At 44.6% G+C, this 15,742-nt stretch overlaps 1 protein-coding gene across 3 annotated transcripts in view; it reads left to right on the top strand.

The window, feature by feature from the left end:
* The window catches only part of MAP3K3 (mitogen-activated protein kinase kinase kinase 3), a 40,618-nt gene extending 30,695 nt beyond the window's left edge, over positions 1-9,923 (top strand). For all 3 annotated transcript variants that reach the window (XM_069786679.1, XM_069786678.1, XM_069786681.1), the window contains exons 14-17: positions 147-278; positions 980-1,109; positions 2,702-2,879; positions 5,277-9,923. In XM_069786679.1, coding sequence (XP_069642780.1) covers positions 147-278; positions 980-1,109; positions 2,702-2,879; positions 5,277-5,505 — 669 coding nt within the window. In that variant the 3' untranslated portion in view covers positions 5,506-9,923. The remainder of the gene's footprint in view (positions 1-146; positions 279-979; positions 1,110-2,701; positions 2,880-5,276) is intronic.
* Positions 9,924-15,742: the final 5,819 nt, after the last annotated feature.

The following is a 15,742-nucleotide window of genomic DNA, read 5'->3' as shown; positions in this document are numbered from 1 at the left end:
CTTTTCCAAGAAGTAGGTGAACCAATGCCATGGATTAGACTTCTTCAGTGTAGTAGTGGTTTCATCCTACCAGTGACATGGACAAATTTATTAGGATGGAATATTTCCTGGAACCGGAACCTTATTTTCTCCTTCAACATCCATAGGAAGTGAGTGCCCTGGAGTGTGAAATTCAGCTGCTGAAGAATCTCCAGCACGAACGTATTGTTCAGTATTACGGCTGCTTACGGGATCGAGCAGAGAAGACATTAACCATCTTCATGGAGTACATGCCAGGGGTAAGAGCTGACACAAGCAGCACAATCACAGATCTTAAAGTGAGATGGGTGGGTTTGTTAGTTGGTTTATTAGTTGCTGTGATTACCCTAACTATGTAATCCACCTTATACTCTCTTTGGTGTGCCCCTTTCTCATACTGGGTTATAATGCCACCACTTTCTTTTAATTTATGCCCAAATCACCTCTTTGGGTTTTTTTTCTTAAGTGTCTTGTACTTGAAATACATTTTCTTCATTAGTCACTAAAGCCGGTTCTCTTCTTCAGTCTAAATTTGTTCTGCCAAAGGACTTGGCCCAACTTGTAAATCAGGTTAACTGAATTAGCAGAGTCATATAGTACAGCAAATTAGGCTAAAACTGACCCTGCAAAAAGGGAGGCTTTTGACCCGGATCAGTCTACTGAACTATTTCATTGCTTGTCTTCACAAACAGTTGTACCAGCACAGCTCAAGGATGGAGGAAACAGACAGAACCTCCTTAAGCTATTTTTGCTGTAAAGCATGGCCTTGCTTTTCTTAAAAGGGGCTTCTTTGGGCAAGATGTTCTGAGCGCCTCACAAAAAGGCTTTAGAAGAGGCAAGAATTCATTACTGTGCCGGCTGGGTGTATAAAACGGTCACAGCTCGTGGGAATTGAATGGAGACTGCAAGATTTGTGGTTTGTCATTTCTTTGCCAATCCTTTCTGTTTGCTTTTGGTGCAGGGGTCAGTGAAAGACCAGCTGAAGGCGTATGGCGCTCTCACGGAAAATGTAACCCGGAAATACACTCGCCAGATTCTTGAGGGAGTCTCGTACCTTCACAGCAACATGATTGTGCACAGGGACATAAAGGGTGAGATCAGCTGATGATTTATGTATATACCACTTGCTAAAGGAACTCTGAAAGATGATGACAAGTGTTAAGAATTCAGCATCCTGGCTGGGGCTTCTGAACATTGCTTTGCTGAGTTATCCCTTTTTGGTCTTACATCCATGTGCAGGGCTTAGGGAAGGTCATGTTCTGGGCTGGGTATGGGAAGTTGGGCTGTTCTCCCTACAGGACCCAAGAGCATGGCCGTTTGGTTATGGTAAGAAAGACTGGAAGCCTCTAATTCTTAGGAACACTCCTCTGTAACTCCTCATCTTTCTCTCACAGCCCAGCAAAATGAGGCTGAGTGGCCACCTGACTTTCACTGCCCCCCTGAGGCACGTTCATTTCCCTGTGGATTCCCTTCTGATTTCCTCTCTGCTTGGCCAAAGTAGTGTTTCTCAGGTGGTAGGCATACCAATTGCCATAAGAGCTCCATGCCTGCTCTTGACAATCGTGCTTACCTCAGGTTCTTGTGACTGTCCTGCCTCCTCTGTGTAAGAAACCTCCAATCTTCCATGTAGAGCCTCTGATTAGTCCTTAATCTTCCTCTTACCGGTATAACCCCATGGAGCCAGCCAGTCTCCTTAAGAATTAATGTCAACAGATGTGGCAGACACCGCACAAATTTTTCTGTGCTCTAGAGGGACCAGGAGGGTTGCTGGCTGCAGGAAAAATACTCTCTTGTTCCTGCCTATAAATCTTCATTGCATCCCCCCTAGGCTGGCAAAGGGAAATGAGCTGCTGATTCTTGAATAACACCGTGTATGCTGCTCATGTGGTGCTCTTTACCAAATGATTTCCTACCTGGTGAGTTATTCACTAGTTTGCACCCATCTAAGCCAAACTGTTAACTTGCCTCCAGGGTGCTGGATGGACTTGTTACGCTGAGTTCAGCTCTTCAGTGGGGAAGTGAAGTGATAAAGCTATGTCCCAACACAAGTGCATTTTATTTGAGGGCAGAAGGATTTCACATAAGCACGTACCAGATAATAGCAACACAGGTTTCTTAATCTTATTGCGGCTTTGAAGGAAGACTTTTTTTTGGTGTCTAAGCCTTAGTTTGTGTCCACATTCAAGCTAAGCGCTTAAGCTTTGCTTTTTTCCCTGGTGTTTTGTGTTCAGGACATCTGACCAAGTAAAGTGGAGATGGACTTGTTTATTGTAGGAGTTCAAAGTGGTTTAACTAGCTACATCTGTTACCCAGCTGACCAGAAAGCAATGGTTATACTACACAGCTATGTACTATCTAAGCCATTGGCCTGGGGGCCCTGCATAGGCTGAGCTGTTTACAGGCAGTGTAACAATGACGGTGCTGACTCAGCTCTCATTTCCCTTCCCCCTTCACTTCCTTGTGTTTTTCCCCTGAAGTTTTTCCCATTTGCAGCCATTAGCATTTGGCTTGTCTACAGCCTGAATTAAAGAAATGATGTTTAGCAGGTCACCTGAGGCTTAATGGGGAAAAAGCCATACCATGAGCATGGGTATTTCTGGGTTGGATATCAGCTCTGTAGGCTGCAGATCCAACAGCTGGATTGCATGAAAACAGCTGTCTCCATTCTTTGTTTTTTGTCCAGGAGCCAATATTCTCCGTGACTCTGCTGGGAATGTGAAGCTTGGGGACTTTGGGGCCAGCAAACGGCTGCAGACAATCTGTATGTCTGGAACAGGCATCCGCTCTGTCACTGGCACGCCATATTGGATGAGCCCAGAGGTGATCAGCGGAGAAGGCTATGGAAGAAAAGCGGATGTATGGTGAGGCTTTAACTTTCTGTCCATAGATCAATTTACAGCTTTTCTGGAGCGAGATAAGACATATACATTCTGTCGTCCATATATCCAAAAGCAGATTTTGTCTGGATCAAAAGTTTAAGGCGAACTGAAGTAGTTGATTTGAACTCAAGACATGACCTGCTGGAGGCTGTGCTTTGCAATGTCAACACACAACTGCTAGTTTAGTTTTTCAGGAACAATTCCCACTCGTTCCTCCCTCAAACTGATAGCTGATTTTCTGTTTTCTGACTGGTGCGAGGTTTCCATCCTTTAATATACCTTGTAAGAGAGACTGAAGGTTGTTTAGGGAGAGTCCATTCATTTGATTATAAGATGAGAGGTATGCTTATAACACACTGGAAATGAAAGGAATAGAATTTGAGCTTTAAAGGAAGGATGCCCAAACCTGGAATAACACAAAAGATACAGGTCAGATCAGAGGTGATCTCAAGTATGCATGAATGGAAACTGTAGCCATGCTATTATTGGCATAGCCAAGAAACAGCCTCTATCAAACGGAAAGAGCAAAATGGTCCTGTGTCAAAATGTTGATTTTGGAGGCTTTAAAAAGGTGAGATTATAAAACTAAACTAAATGACAGCAACAAAAGGTATGTTTGTCTCTCCACAGTAAAGCAAGGCCTATGCTATTTCCTGTACAAGCAGTGAGTGGAAACATAGCTGAAACGTGTCTCGTATGCAAAGAGTTAAGTTCTGCAGACTCTCCCAGTTGGGATGCTGGGGGAGAGAATGGAGCACGTGCCCTTCCCCCAGGTTGATGCAGTTGTGGATTTCCTCTTGGTGCTGACATCGGTCCATTCCCATCAAAGAGATGCTGCTGTTGGCTAGGCTCCAGTTCCTACAATCCTGATCATTATTTAGGGGGGGTCAGAATTTTCCAGTGCAGCGTTAGTCCCAGGGTGGACGCGTATGGCCGAGAGGCTCAAAGACGTAACAAATCTATCCACCTGGCTTTCTGCCACTGCTGCAGGCCCCTCTCCAATTTTCTTTTTCCTAAATAGCAGAATATGTGAGCTATTTGTTATTGCTGGAGTGACTTGACATGAAAAACATTCCTGCTGTTTGCTGAATATCTTAAAGAAACCGGATCTGCTAAAACGGTATAAATCAGTCTAAACAATAATATATCCCTGCTTGCTCTTGAGCAAACCCCCAGCACTTCAGCACACATGGTTTGCATTTTCTGTACTCTCTTCTAGTAAGTCTTAAATGGCTGGAAACCAGTGTAAAATTTTCACGTTGGATTTTAAACCTTGTCAAGAAGTCATTTCTTGCATATTCACTGGATTTAATTCCTTTCCTTCCTCATCTTGGCAATTGATGCAAGTCTGCCTCTGAAAATGTCTTTTCTTTGCTTTTCACTTCAAAAGAGGGTTTAGTTTAAAGGTAGAAGAGGCAGTTTTGCCTTTTTAATGGAACGATGTGATCAAAACACAGGACTTGATAGGAGAAGTTCACTAACTGCTTCTGCTTAATCTGTGGCCTGGAGGAAGCAATTAATCCTTTTTGAACAAAAACCAATCACTGCAGTACTAGAGAAACCCATCTTCCCTGTGAAAGTATTGGTGTCACGCTTGCTTCAGAAAGGTGGCTCAGCCGTGTCTGTCCCCATAATCACATTCTTGCCTTGAAGTAGCCTGCAGAGCCCCATTAACTTTACTAGGAGTGTTTTGCCTTAATTGATGTATCTGCCCTACTGGCGTTTTAACTTACTGCCTTCTCAGTTTGGAGCTGTTAAGACTTTAATTATTTTTTGACTGTCTACAGTGCTTGGTTTCTTGCGAAGTGGAGATATTAGGGGGTTTTTTCCCACGTGGGCATTCTGAGGCTGTACACTGAAAAGGGATTTTGCTGAAATGGCTTTGTGGGGTCAACCAGCTCTGATTCACTGGACCTTGGTTAAAAAGTATGTTTTCTACTTTGCAACTCAGCAAGTGCCTTTGAGATGTAACAGTAGCAGCAGCACCCAAAATACCACTGAGGTCAAACGACACCTTCAGGCACATCTCGTGTGCACCTCTTGTCCCCTGTTGTTAATGCAGATGTTTACTGAGTAGAATTTGAGCTAAGGAGAGCCAGACAGATGACACTTCACAGTTTTTGGTGCAGTAAGAACCACAGTGGAAACCAGCCTCCCTGTCTCAGCACTTTACTGCTAGCCTGACAGTAGTAAAAGCAGCAACGTTGGCAGGTCTGGCTCAGAATCTGTGCACACATGGGGTTTGCTGAGCACAAAGCCATTTTATAGCTGTTTTCAGAGCAGAGCTGTACCTTGATGTTGGCTGCTTGGAAGTTCTCTCTGAACACTGTGCATTATTGTGTGAGTCAATTCTCACTTTTTTCCTGTCTCCTTTTCCAGGAGCCTCGGGTGTACTGTTGTGGAAATGCTGACAGAGAAACCACCCTGGGCAGAGTACGAAGCCATGGCAGCCATTTTCAAAATCGCCACCCAACCAACCAACCCCCAGCTCCCCTCCCACATATCAGAACATTGCCGGGACTTTCTAAAGCAGATCTTTGTGGAAGCCAGGCACAGACCCTCTGCTGAAGAGCTGCTCAGACATCAGTTTGCACAGCTCCAGTACTGAATTACCTCCCTTGCTAGCAGCTCCTGCTGGGCTTTCAGTGCCCCGTCTGGTCTAGTTGCAACTGCCCGTTGTGGTGCTGCATCTTCAAAATGCCAACTCAGCTGTCCTAGTCCTTTGGGGAAATTATGCCAAGGAACCTAGGGTCTGCTCTTGTGCCTGATACCTTTGTTTGCTGGACTAATGTTTATTCTACCGACAGCTGTCTAAACAGAGCTGCATTTTTTGCCCTAGTTACCTTGATGTGAGATTGCAGCTGGCTGCATGTTTTCTGTAGGCCCAAGAATGGGAATATAAGAAGTGTCTCATTGAACATAGAAGAAATCTGAACCAAGGTGGGAACTGGAAGAGCTACACTCTTCAGAACAGAAACGTGCAACAGCCATCCAGACCAGCTGTCTACGTGTGGGTCGCTGTTGTCCAGACTGCTAGGGCTTTAGAGGCATCTATAGTACATGAATCCAGCAAAAAGCCATGTGTCATTGAGCATGCGCTCGCTATATAATTATATATTTTTCTTCTTAAGTATTCAGCATCTGAAGGTGTTCAGAAAATATTGATTCAAAAGTATGTGAATAGTGTTATTTTATAATGAAACCATGGATTTTGGGATGGGGGTGAGGGAGGTCTTTCTAGCTAAATGTCAGGATAATCAGAAAAGTTTCAGCAGAATGCAATCACTCCAGGGCCTAAGATAAGGGCTCTCCCACTGATGTTAGAAAATCCAGAGCTTGATTTCCAAGGCTTGATCTGTCCTAGCATTAAGACAGTGTCGGTTAGTTTGTGTCCTCAATAGCCAACAAATCTGTGCTCCTGCTTCATCTCCCTGGGACTGCTGGGTCTAAACAAAACCCTTCTCGAAGGGAGTTCTGCAGAACAGCTTTCTGTTGCACCTATTTTTTTGGCTGGTAACTTTTTACCATCCTTTAAACCAAAGATGGTTCATCTGGTGCCCAGGAATTTACTTCAGGAAAAGCTTATGTGTTTCTTTGAGGACGTGGCCTAATGGAAAATCGAGTTTTTCATGGGGAGAATTTGCTGGACACTAGTTTTACTTGTGCACAGTAAGTTAGAATCAAGCTCGACCCTTCAGTGTGTGTGTTTTGTTTTACAGGTGCGCAAGTGTTCATTTAAGATTTCCATAAAATGTTATGGCCCTATTTAAATAAGCTTTTGTACGAGTTAAGTCAAACAGTGAACCAGAGAGAACATTTGTAATGCTAGCATATTTTTTAAATTAACTGGAGATTCCCATGCAGGTACCAGCAAAATGCATCCAAGTGTTTTTGCCTTTGAAAGGTACCACGTCTCTGAGAACTGAGTTCCTGATGGCTTACTGGCCTCAAATACTGTATGTTGATTGGGGCACTAATAGTCCTTACTTTACTCATAAAAGACTAGCAGTTTTTAAGTGCTGGGGATTCATGGAGTAATTATAAGTTATCTGTGTGAAATTAAACTAAGAAAAGCAAATGTATTATTAGCTAAAATACTGTTCTATAGAGCAACGCTAAAGTTGTTCTGCTCTTGTATTGGAAACCGTATTAAGGCTCCACATACCTCCACTCTTCTCCCCCATAAAAACTTGAAAATTGCTTTCATAATGCAGTAAAATTAACAGCTTTTAAGTGAATGCTAATAGCAGGATAAGGCAAGTTTTAATGAAACCAAGCTCCTTGAACACATGAGAAATATTGTGTTGAATTAAAAGAGGAAAAAAAGAACCCTAAAAAACCCCAAACGACCAAAAGCCCTGAAAGAGTTTAACAATCTGAAGTTTTTTCTGTGCCAAACTCAGAGCAATGTGTAATCAGTGAAAGCAAGCTAATGGTTTCACTTTCAGGCTCTCCTGCACTACTACAAAGATGCACTGTTGAGGTTGCAGGCACTTAGGGGGATATCTTTTATGAAAGCCCTTGTTCCGTAATTTATTTAATTCTAGTGAGAGCACTTCTATTGATCTTTTCCAAACCTGGAACTTGACTCCAAATTGTCAAGACACATGGCCTGATTTTTGGCCTTCACTTCACTGTCGCTTGCACCGAAGGGAAGCGAGGGCATGACACTTCTACTCTGTTTTAGGGAGCATTTTACACCACTTTGCTGTCTGTGGTGTAAACGGCTGTGTATGCTGCAGAGGAATGTGAAATCATTCCTGTAGTCTTGATGACAGAAGTAGGGTGGTCAGCACTCCTGTGGGGCCTGGTAGCACTCTTCAAGCCTTGCAGCTAGCACCTAAATATACCAAAGATTGGAATCTTCTATTCATCACACTTTACCCTGCAGACGTACAGCCAGCAACCAAGAGTGCAGTGATCCTGTCTGCATAGATTTCTCTCTACCCTTGGCTTGTCCTCAACAAACTGAGACCTTTTTCCATGGTCTTTCCTTGCTATCCCACACATTGTGTTTTGGGAGAGAATAGGGCATGAGGAGATGGTGTAACTCTTAATGTTTCAAAGCAACTAAATCCTCAGGATCTGTTGTGGCTTTTACCTCATACGTGTCATGGAAGGCTGTTCCAGAGCAGAGCAAAGAGCATCGTGGACTGATGGGCTCAGTCCTCTCCCCACCAGAGCTTCTGGTCCTTCCCACCACCTATGCTGAAATGTGCCTACTCTGTGTATACACTTGTATTCCAGTCTGTATTAATGGAAGTAAATAGCAATTGTACAGTGACAGAGAACATGGGGTGCCATCTTGGACTTCTTGTATTCCAGTACCTGACCCAATGCCACCCGTTCGGCACAGGAACAAGCCAAAGCATTACTTGTATGTTTGGAGATGCACTTTTATGAATGTAGTTTATATCGCTCTTTTTTAGCTCTTTTTACATCATGTAAACGGTGATGCCTCATACTTTTTTTTTTTTATTTATATCGTAAAAGATCATATTTGGTGATTTTTATATATATCGACTCGACTGTTACGGGGTAGGGGGGAGGATGGGAAATAAATTTGACGCCTTTATGAATTTAAAAAGGAAAAAAAGCAGCTGGTTTTGCAGAGAATTTGCTGATGGTTTATAACGAGTAGAGCCAAGCCAAAATGCTTTCTTTGTTTCCTCACAGCCCTCTTGATTATGGAAAAGGAAGATCTGGATTCTTAAGTCCACTGCTGTGGTGATTAAGCTTGGGGCTGACACTTATACTACAGTCTCTTAGCACGGCCCTGGCAGCAAAAAAGTTTCAAGTGGACATAAATGTAATTATACTTCTAAATTGAATTACATCTGGCCTCTTTATCCTGGCAGAATTGGAAAAAAATGGGAATAAACTCATTTAGGGGACAGTGGAGGAGGAGTGCCAGGCTAACAATAAGCTATTGTGTCCATTCCAGATGTCATGTTGTGTTTTCTGCTATTCCTTCCAGGGAGGGCTATATAGTGAATATTGAGTATTGGGATCCTTGATGGAAGGTGCTGCAGAAATGGAGAATACTCTGTCTGAAGAAAAATATCTTGTAGGAGTCCCATTATTCTGAAACAGTTGAAGCTGAGCAGGAAAATGTCTGAGATTCCCATCAGAGAGGAACTTGGGGGGAATGGGGAATTTGGCTGTCCCTGAGCTTGTTAGGAAACAAACTATTGGCATTTTGGTCTCGGTGTGACGATTCTGTGCATTCCAGGTTATTTGCTTGTTCTCCAGTAAATCTGATCTTTGCCTATTCTAGTGGTGATAGCTTGCAGCAATTTGGATTTTTTTCATATTTTTTTGATTAGTATTCCAATGGACTTGAAGAAGCTCCAAACAGTTCCCTTAGCCATTAATTACCAAAACAAATTGACCAAGAGGGAAATTGGTACCTGCTCAGGTGATACATGTTATTTCCAGGTGCCCAGAAAGCCAGGATAACTTGTGAAACCTCAGTAAATATATATTCCTGCTGTATACACTTTCTCTAGTAGGCAAAGGCCAGATACTTAGAGCTGTACCGGGGGGGCTGAATGAGATCCCAGTGATTGGTGCTTAGGTTAATAGCTGCTGGATGGAAAGGTTTTATATATTTGAATATGTACGGTCCTGTGGCTGTCACCTTGGTACCTGCCCGTGGAGCTGGGAGCGTTCAGTCTGTCTTTAATTTTCAGAATAAAATAGATGTCCTCTGTGGTTTAATGGTGTTTGGGCTTCAGGTCTTTAAACCCCAGCCTTGTTTAGGAGCAAATCTGACTAAGAGCTCTGAATTTCCCAGTTAGAAAACGTAGATGTGCCTAGGGGGGCAGTTCAGAAATGAGGAAAAGGACTTTAATAACTATCAATACCTGTCTGACATAAACTGTGCAGAGCAGGGAGAAATTGCTTTAACCTGGATTGTGCAGAAGACCTTGAACCAGTAGTCTATATATACCGACCGGGGGCTTGCAGTGCAAAGCCAGGCCATTGTATCGTTTTATTTACAATAAAATTATCATTTATATGAAAGCCTTTTTGGTGGTTGTTTGTGATACAGTGTCTCTTATTTCCTGTATGAGTGGTGCCTCGAGATAAGTGAGTAAGACAATTAACTAGTTTTCCTTCTAACCAAGGACCTTAACTGAAGGAGGAAATTTTTCCTTTCAGGAGTTTATTCTTTAGGACAGGTGGAGAAGCGTCCAATTCGTGAAGCATTGCTTCTTGGATCAGGTTAAGTGTGTGTCCTCCACAAGGCTGCCCCTGAGGAAGGTCATATTCATTCATTTTCACTCTTCAAAGAGAGAGGTAGAATGGCTCCCGTCTGTCTTGTTAATGTGTAAAAATAGGAACATCTTCATTTCACCTTGCAGGAGAGTAGCTGTGACTGGTTTATTGGCACTTCATGTGGAGATTGTACTGATGGAGAGCAGGAGCTGAGGTTTGCATTTGGATTCAGCTGTGGTGGTGAGTTCTTTACTCCAGGTCTTGGTCTGTAAATGTTCTTGATTTTTCAGTGTTTAGCAGGGTAGATTGTCATCAGGTGGGGAGAAGGCAGTTGGTAACATGACCAGGAGGAGATGGTTAGTATGATAATGTCTGATTCCCTGCTGTGTTTCGCTCCAGCTGGGAACTCTATAGGGAATAACCCAGAGTAGCTTGCTAAGTGGGGTACGCCAGGTCTAGCTTGTGAAGCTCAGGCTCCTTGAAAACACATTTATTCTAAATACCTGGAAACAGTTAAAGGTTCCTGAACTGTTTCTCCTTTGAATGTGTTGTCCAGTCCTTTTAGAAAGCAGAAATTTGGAGAAGAAAGGCCTCTGGACTTCAGACAAATGTGAGATATCATGAGCTCCCTTCCAGAACTGAAGCCTCCCAGCAGAAGTGGAGGAAACCAGGTAGTCTTGCATTGAGCATACTCGGGATTTGGGACAGGATAAGCTTCGCTGTCCCAGAGTACGCCAAGGGAATGGGTAACCGCATTTCCAAATATTTTCAGGCTTTTTTTTTTCCAGCATACTATCTTAGGAAAGGACAGAAATAGTGCTCCTATAAAATTCATCTACACTACTTGCTGAAATGCTCATTTTTTCCTGGTACTGCTGGATCTGTTTATGCAGCTCCTAGTCTTCAGTGTCACAGTCACTTAAGCAGTGGTTTGAATGCCACCATGGTCCCTTGAGATGCCGGCCTCCCTGGGCCCTAACCACAACCTTCCCTGTAATCACCTTTTCCCAGGCCATGGTATAGCTTGTTGCTATGTCAACTTGATACCAAAATATTTGTTAATGTAAAATATGAGCAAATAAGAATAAATGGGTTAACAAGCTGATGCAATAGAAACCACTGCACATGAAACAAGTACATGCGTGGCGCTTGTGTGCTGTTCCAGAACAGATGAGAACCAGACAAGTGAAGTTGTCCCAGAACAAAAATGTCTTGTGGAACCAGAAATAACCACTCCTGCTATGTCCTGACACCCTCCTTGTGTGCATTAGAACCTGAAAATCCCCTTTGCTAAAGGAGGAACTTGGAAACTCTTGGTTACCTTTACTCAAGGAGGTCCTTCCCAAAGCTGATGCCTTCATCCTCCTTTCCACTCGGTGTGTTCAGGGGTAACGTTTGCATTGTGAACATGAGATTCACATCTTACACTTTTATGATGGCATGTTTTCTCCTGGACTCCCTTCCTACTCCCTCCTCTCAAAAATAAGTAGCTCTATAGTAATTCTGCTTTCCATAAATACAGAGTGTGTGGTCCTGACTTGAATCCTCACCATGCCTGTCTGTAAGTGGTGGTTGAGCAGGGGCTGGGAGAGGAATATGGAGGCTTGGGTTGAAGGTTAGAAATGATCAGCCACAAAACACTGACCAATGCACAAAAGAAATGCAGCTAAAAACCTCTACTGCCTTTTTTATTTCCGATAATTTGTGTTATGCATAGTGTAGCTGAGGGGAAGGTGGCTAAAGGTGTGTTTTCCTCTCCAAGTCCAGTTCTGAAGCAAATATAATTTAAAATCTCCAAAGAGGTTGGCTATGCTACACTACTGTGGCTCTTTCTATTAGGGTAGTAAAGTCTAAACTAGGAACAATGTCTTCTGGATTTAATATTGCTTGGGTGTGGGTGTGTTGCATTATATTCAGGAAATGCTGGCACGGTTAGCTGTCATGTCACTTGTTCTTCTGTTGTTGATCTCTGCCTAGTGCTCTGTGTCTTGTCCAAAACTGGACATCTGGATGGTATGGATGTATATGGATTCTTGCTGATTTTTTCCCAAAACAGTTTTTATTACGTGAATCTGTTGGCTTGAATTTTTAGGCTCCGTAAATGTCCTTTCTGGAGCTAAAAGGCAGGTTGGTAACAGAAGCCTCGTGCTTGCATGGAAATGCAAAAGAAAGTTGTGGTGTGTGTAATACAAAAAAAAAAAAGGTTATTTGTTGCTCCTCAGTTGCATTGTTTCTTCAGTGGCAAGACCAGATCTGCGCTTTGGAGCAGAGGAAGCGCAGGTGGCGGTGTGCCATTTTCCGTGCTTCAAATTAAGGGCCAGTTAAAGTGTTGCAGCAGTCATCAACACACCCTGGGCCACTATTAAAGCGGCTGTTGTTGAGCTCTCGCTGCATCGCCTTGGAGCCCAAGAGACCTGTAGCATCCTCTGCTTTGGCTGCAACTTTTGCTGCTTCTCTGGCTCCTCTGCTGGGGATATTTTCCCATGGAGCTGCTGTGCTGGAGCAGCAGAAAGAAGCCCCAAGAGGGACCAGGTCATGACTTGAAAGGAACTTTTAAGTAGTTGATCTCAACCGAGTGCGACTCTGCAGCATCCTTGCGTAGGTTGCAGGCACTATCTATCTCCCTAGCTCTTGCTTCGCTTGCCAGATGCTGCAGGTTTCTCTCTGAACCCAGCTGTCTGGACAGCTGCTGTCTCCAGATCGCTCTGAACCATCTTGGTCCCAGGCTGGCGTGGGGTGCCGCTCTGCGGTGCTGCTGTGCAGTGCTGCTCAGCCTCACCAGGGGGAGTGCAGGATGCTTCCCCCCACCGCTCAAAGTTGATGGCTGGCTTCTGGCCACTTCAAAATTTCAAATAAAAAGCTGTAATAATGATTGGCAGCTATATATGCTGAGAGCCTGTGGTCCTGTCTTCTCTTCACGGTTATCTTACCCCTAACTGTGGGGTCTGAACATCCTGAACCCTGGTAACTCCATACGTACAGATTGCCGGTTTAGACTGCTGGTCAAGGGAGGCTGCTGGCAGCTGGAATGAGAGAAGACAGCCCTTGTGCTTAAAGATGGAGATTTGAAGTGAGAGTGTTGCAGTAAGAAGTCACTGTGTCTGCTCAGAAACAGGACTTTTGCGTGTGTTGCCCAAAAGGTATATTAAGGGTATGGGTGATTCAGAAAGGAGGGTTCCAGTGCCAGTGGCATGAAACTAGGTCTCATCATAAAATCAGCTGGATTTTAGCTAAACATTAGGGACAAAGAGACAATGTTTGGGGCTTTTTTTTGTTTTAATCTGTTTTAGAGAAACCTCATAGTTGAAGATATTTTAAGCTGGGGTTTCTATAGTGCTGCTTCTTCTGGTACGCCCTGGGAAAGTGTGCACCATCATTTGTGCAGGGCTGTGCACTTTTGAAATGTATCAGGCAGATAAGATAAGCTCAAAGCCTTTAAGACCTCTTCCTATGTGTGTTACCACTAGGGTTTCCCTGTGTGCAGAGCCTGGCATGTTAATCAGGGAAGCAGGAGTTTGCCATTCTTCTTCTTTGTGTGCAGCAGCCATTCTGTGAAACGTAGCTGTATCGAACGTCTCTCTCCCCCTGCGTGAATCTGATACTGATCAGATTCGCTTCCCCCCCCGCCCCGAACTGTGGTTGCCTGGGTCAGGTTGCTGCAGCCTGTTCGGTAATATATAGCCTGGTTGTTGGTTTCTGCTCTCAAAATCAGAAAACGATCGTGTAACAAGCTGGAGATCTCGCACCTCTTGTGCTCGCACATTCTCCCTCCGTTTCTGCTACATCAATGAGTTTCCTGTGCCCATGTGAGAAGGGGGTAAGTAGAGAACGGTGAGTGCTATTGTCTTTAGACAAAATCCCAAATTTCAATTTTGGGGAGGGAAGGAGAGAAATGGAACATCATTGTTCTTCTTGCTTAATGTTCTCTTTTTAACTGAAAGCCCAACATTTAAAAGCTGGGGGGTTTTTCTCCCTCCCCAACCCCCAAAATCGTCTGGTATAGTTAAAAAGGCTTTGTATCTGATTGCCCTGCTGTGCAGAAAAGAGCAGCAGCCTGCCGAGGTGAGGGAATCGGGAAGTGAAGCCAGCAAGAAACAGGAAGCGAAACCGAGGAGTCTGCTTTCATTTTCTAAGGCGACCTTAGGAAGGAAGGGGCCGCAACCCGAAGAGCATCACAAGACCCTCGCCGCAAAGCAGCGACTGCTTGGGTTTTGTTTCATGACAATGAATGCTGCAGGGCTGCTCAGGAAGCGGCTTTTGTTGTGGTGTCGATCTGCTGCCTTCGTGTTGGTGTGAGGAGTCGGCAGCACCTGCGTGATGGGGACGGTTGAAGCACTTGGTGAGGCTGAAACCCACTTGGAGCCTTGCCGGGGTCTCTGTCTGTATGGGGGTCTCTGTCTGTATGGGGTCCCTGCTGTGCTGGCAGTGTAAATCTCCAGGCAGTCCCCACAGACCTGCCCTTTAAAAAGCCCTTAACTAAACAGGAGAAATAACTTGTCTGACAGGAGGGACATCAGGCTCCTGGGGTCATCCGACATGTCTTTTCCCTGAGATCAGGTGTGACTGCAGCCAGCTTTGCCAGGGAAGGAGAGCTGTGGAGATGCTGCCTGGCTGTTGGTGCATACCCAGAGCCCCGAAGGACTTGTTTTGAGGGAGGAGGACCACAGCGACCTGGGTGAAAAACACATCTCTGTATGTACCATCTGTTCTTCCTGGGACTCCTATGGACTACCCATAACCATCTTTTTCCCCCTCTTCAATCCTTAGCTCCTGTTTGCATGGCTGTGTCTGGATTCTCCCAGACAGAACATGCTCAGCGGGAGCTGATGTTATCAGTCAGTGACGGAATAGGGGCTCTTGTTGTTCATATCAAAGGCTGTTGCTCTGATGTGTGGGCTCTGCTAGTTTCTGTGCCATGTGGGCTCTGAAAAGCCTATTTCCCGTAGCATTTGAAAGACATGGGGTTCCTGAATGCTTACCCTTTCAAGCTAGTCTTACAAATCGTGTGTGGAGGAAGGAGGTAAATAATAATTAAAAAGACTCACCTGGTTTCACTACATTAGGCTCTCCAGCCTGCCAGGTCTTGTTGGGCTCATTCATTTGTATGGACTATGCTGTCCAGACATCACAGCTCAGCAGATGGGGGTTGATCCAAACCAGACCTTGTATTGTACCAGTGAGCCCAGCTCTGATGCTGGTCCTGCCCATTGCGCCGGCTGCAGTGAACTGAGCCGGCATCTGCTTGCGGAGGCAGGGCATAATATTTATTGATACAGAGGGGGAAGCGAGTAAGCCACAAAATGTATGCAGGGCAAAGGGGTGGATCTAATTCATAGGACAGTGAATTCCCTTTGAGAGTGGTCTGGACTCCATGTGGAAGCTGGCGTGCAGTTACAGCTGGGGTGTGTAGCTCACAGGAGTAATGCTGGCGTGCGATTTGAAATCCTGGGTTCAGTCCCCAAAGGACCGGTCTGCCTCAGTCGTAACATTACACACATGTATCCAGGAATACTTTCTTGATCCTGCATGGGCAGAAGCTCTTTCCACAGTAACTGGGCAGTAAAAGGCAGACCTGACCGCTACCCCCACCTCCCCAGGCCCCTGGGAACACAGGACAAGACAGC

The sequence above is a fragment of the Haliaeetus albicilla genome, chromosome 7 (genome assembly GCF_947461875.1).
Source record: "Haliaeetus albicilla chromosome 7, bHalAlb1.1, whole genome shotgun sequence".
NCBI classification, from domain to species: Eukaryota; Metazoa; Chordata; class Aves; order Accipitriformes; family Accipitridae; genus Haliaeetus; species Haliaeetus albicilla.
This window is presented reverse-complemented; position numbering and strand designations above follow the sequence as displayed.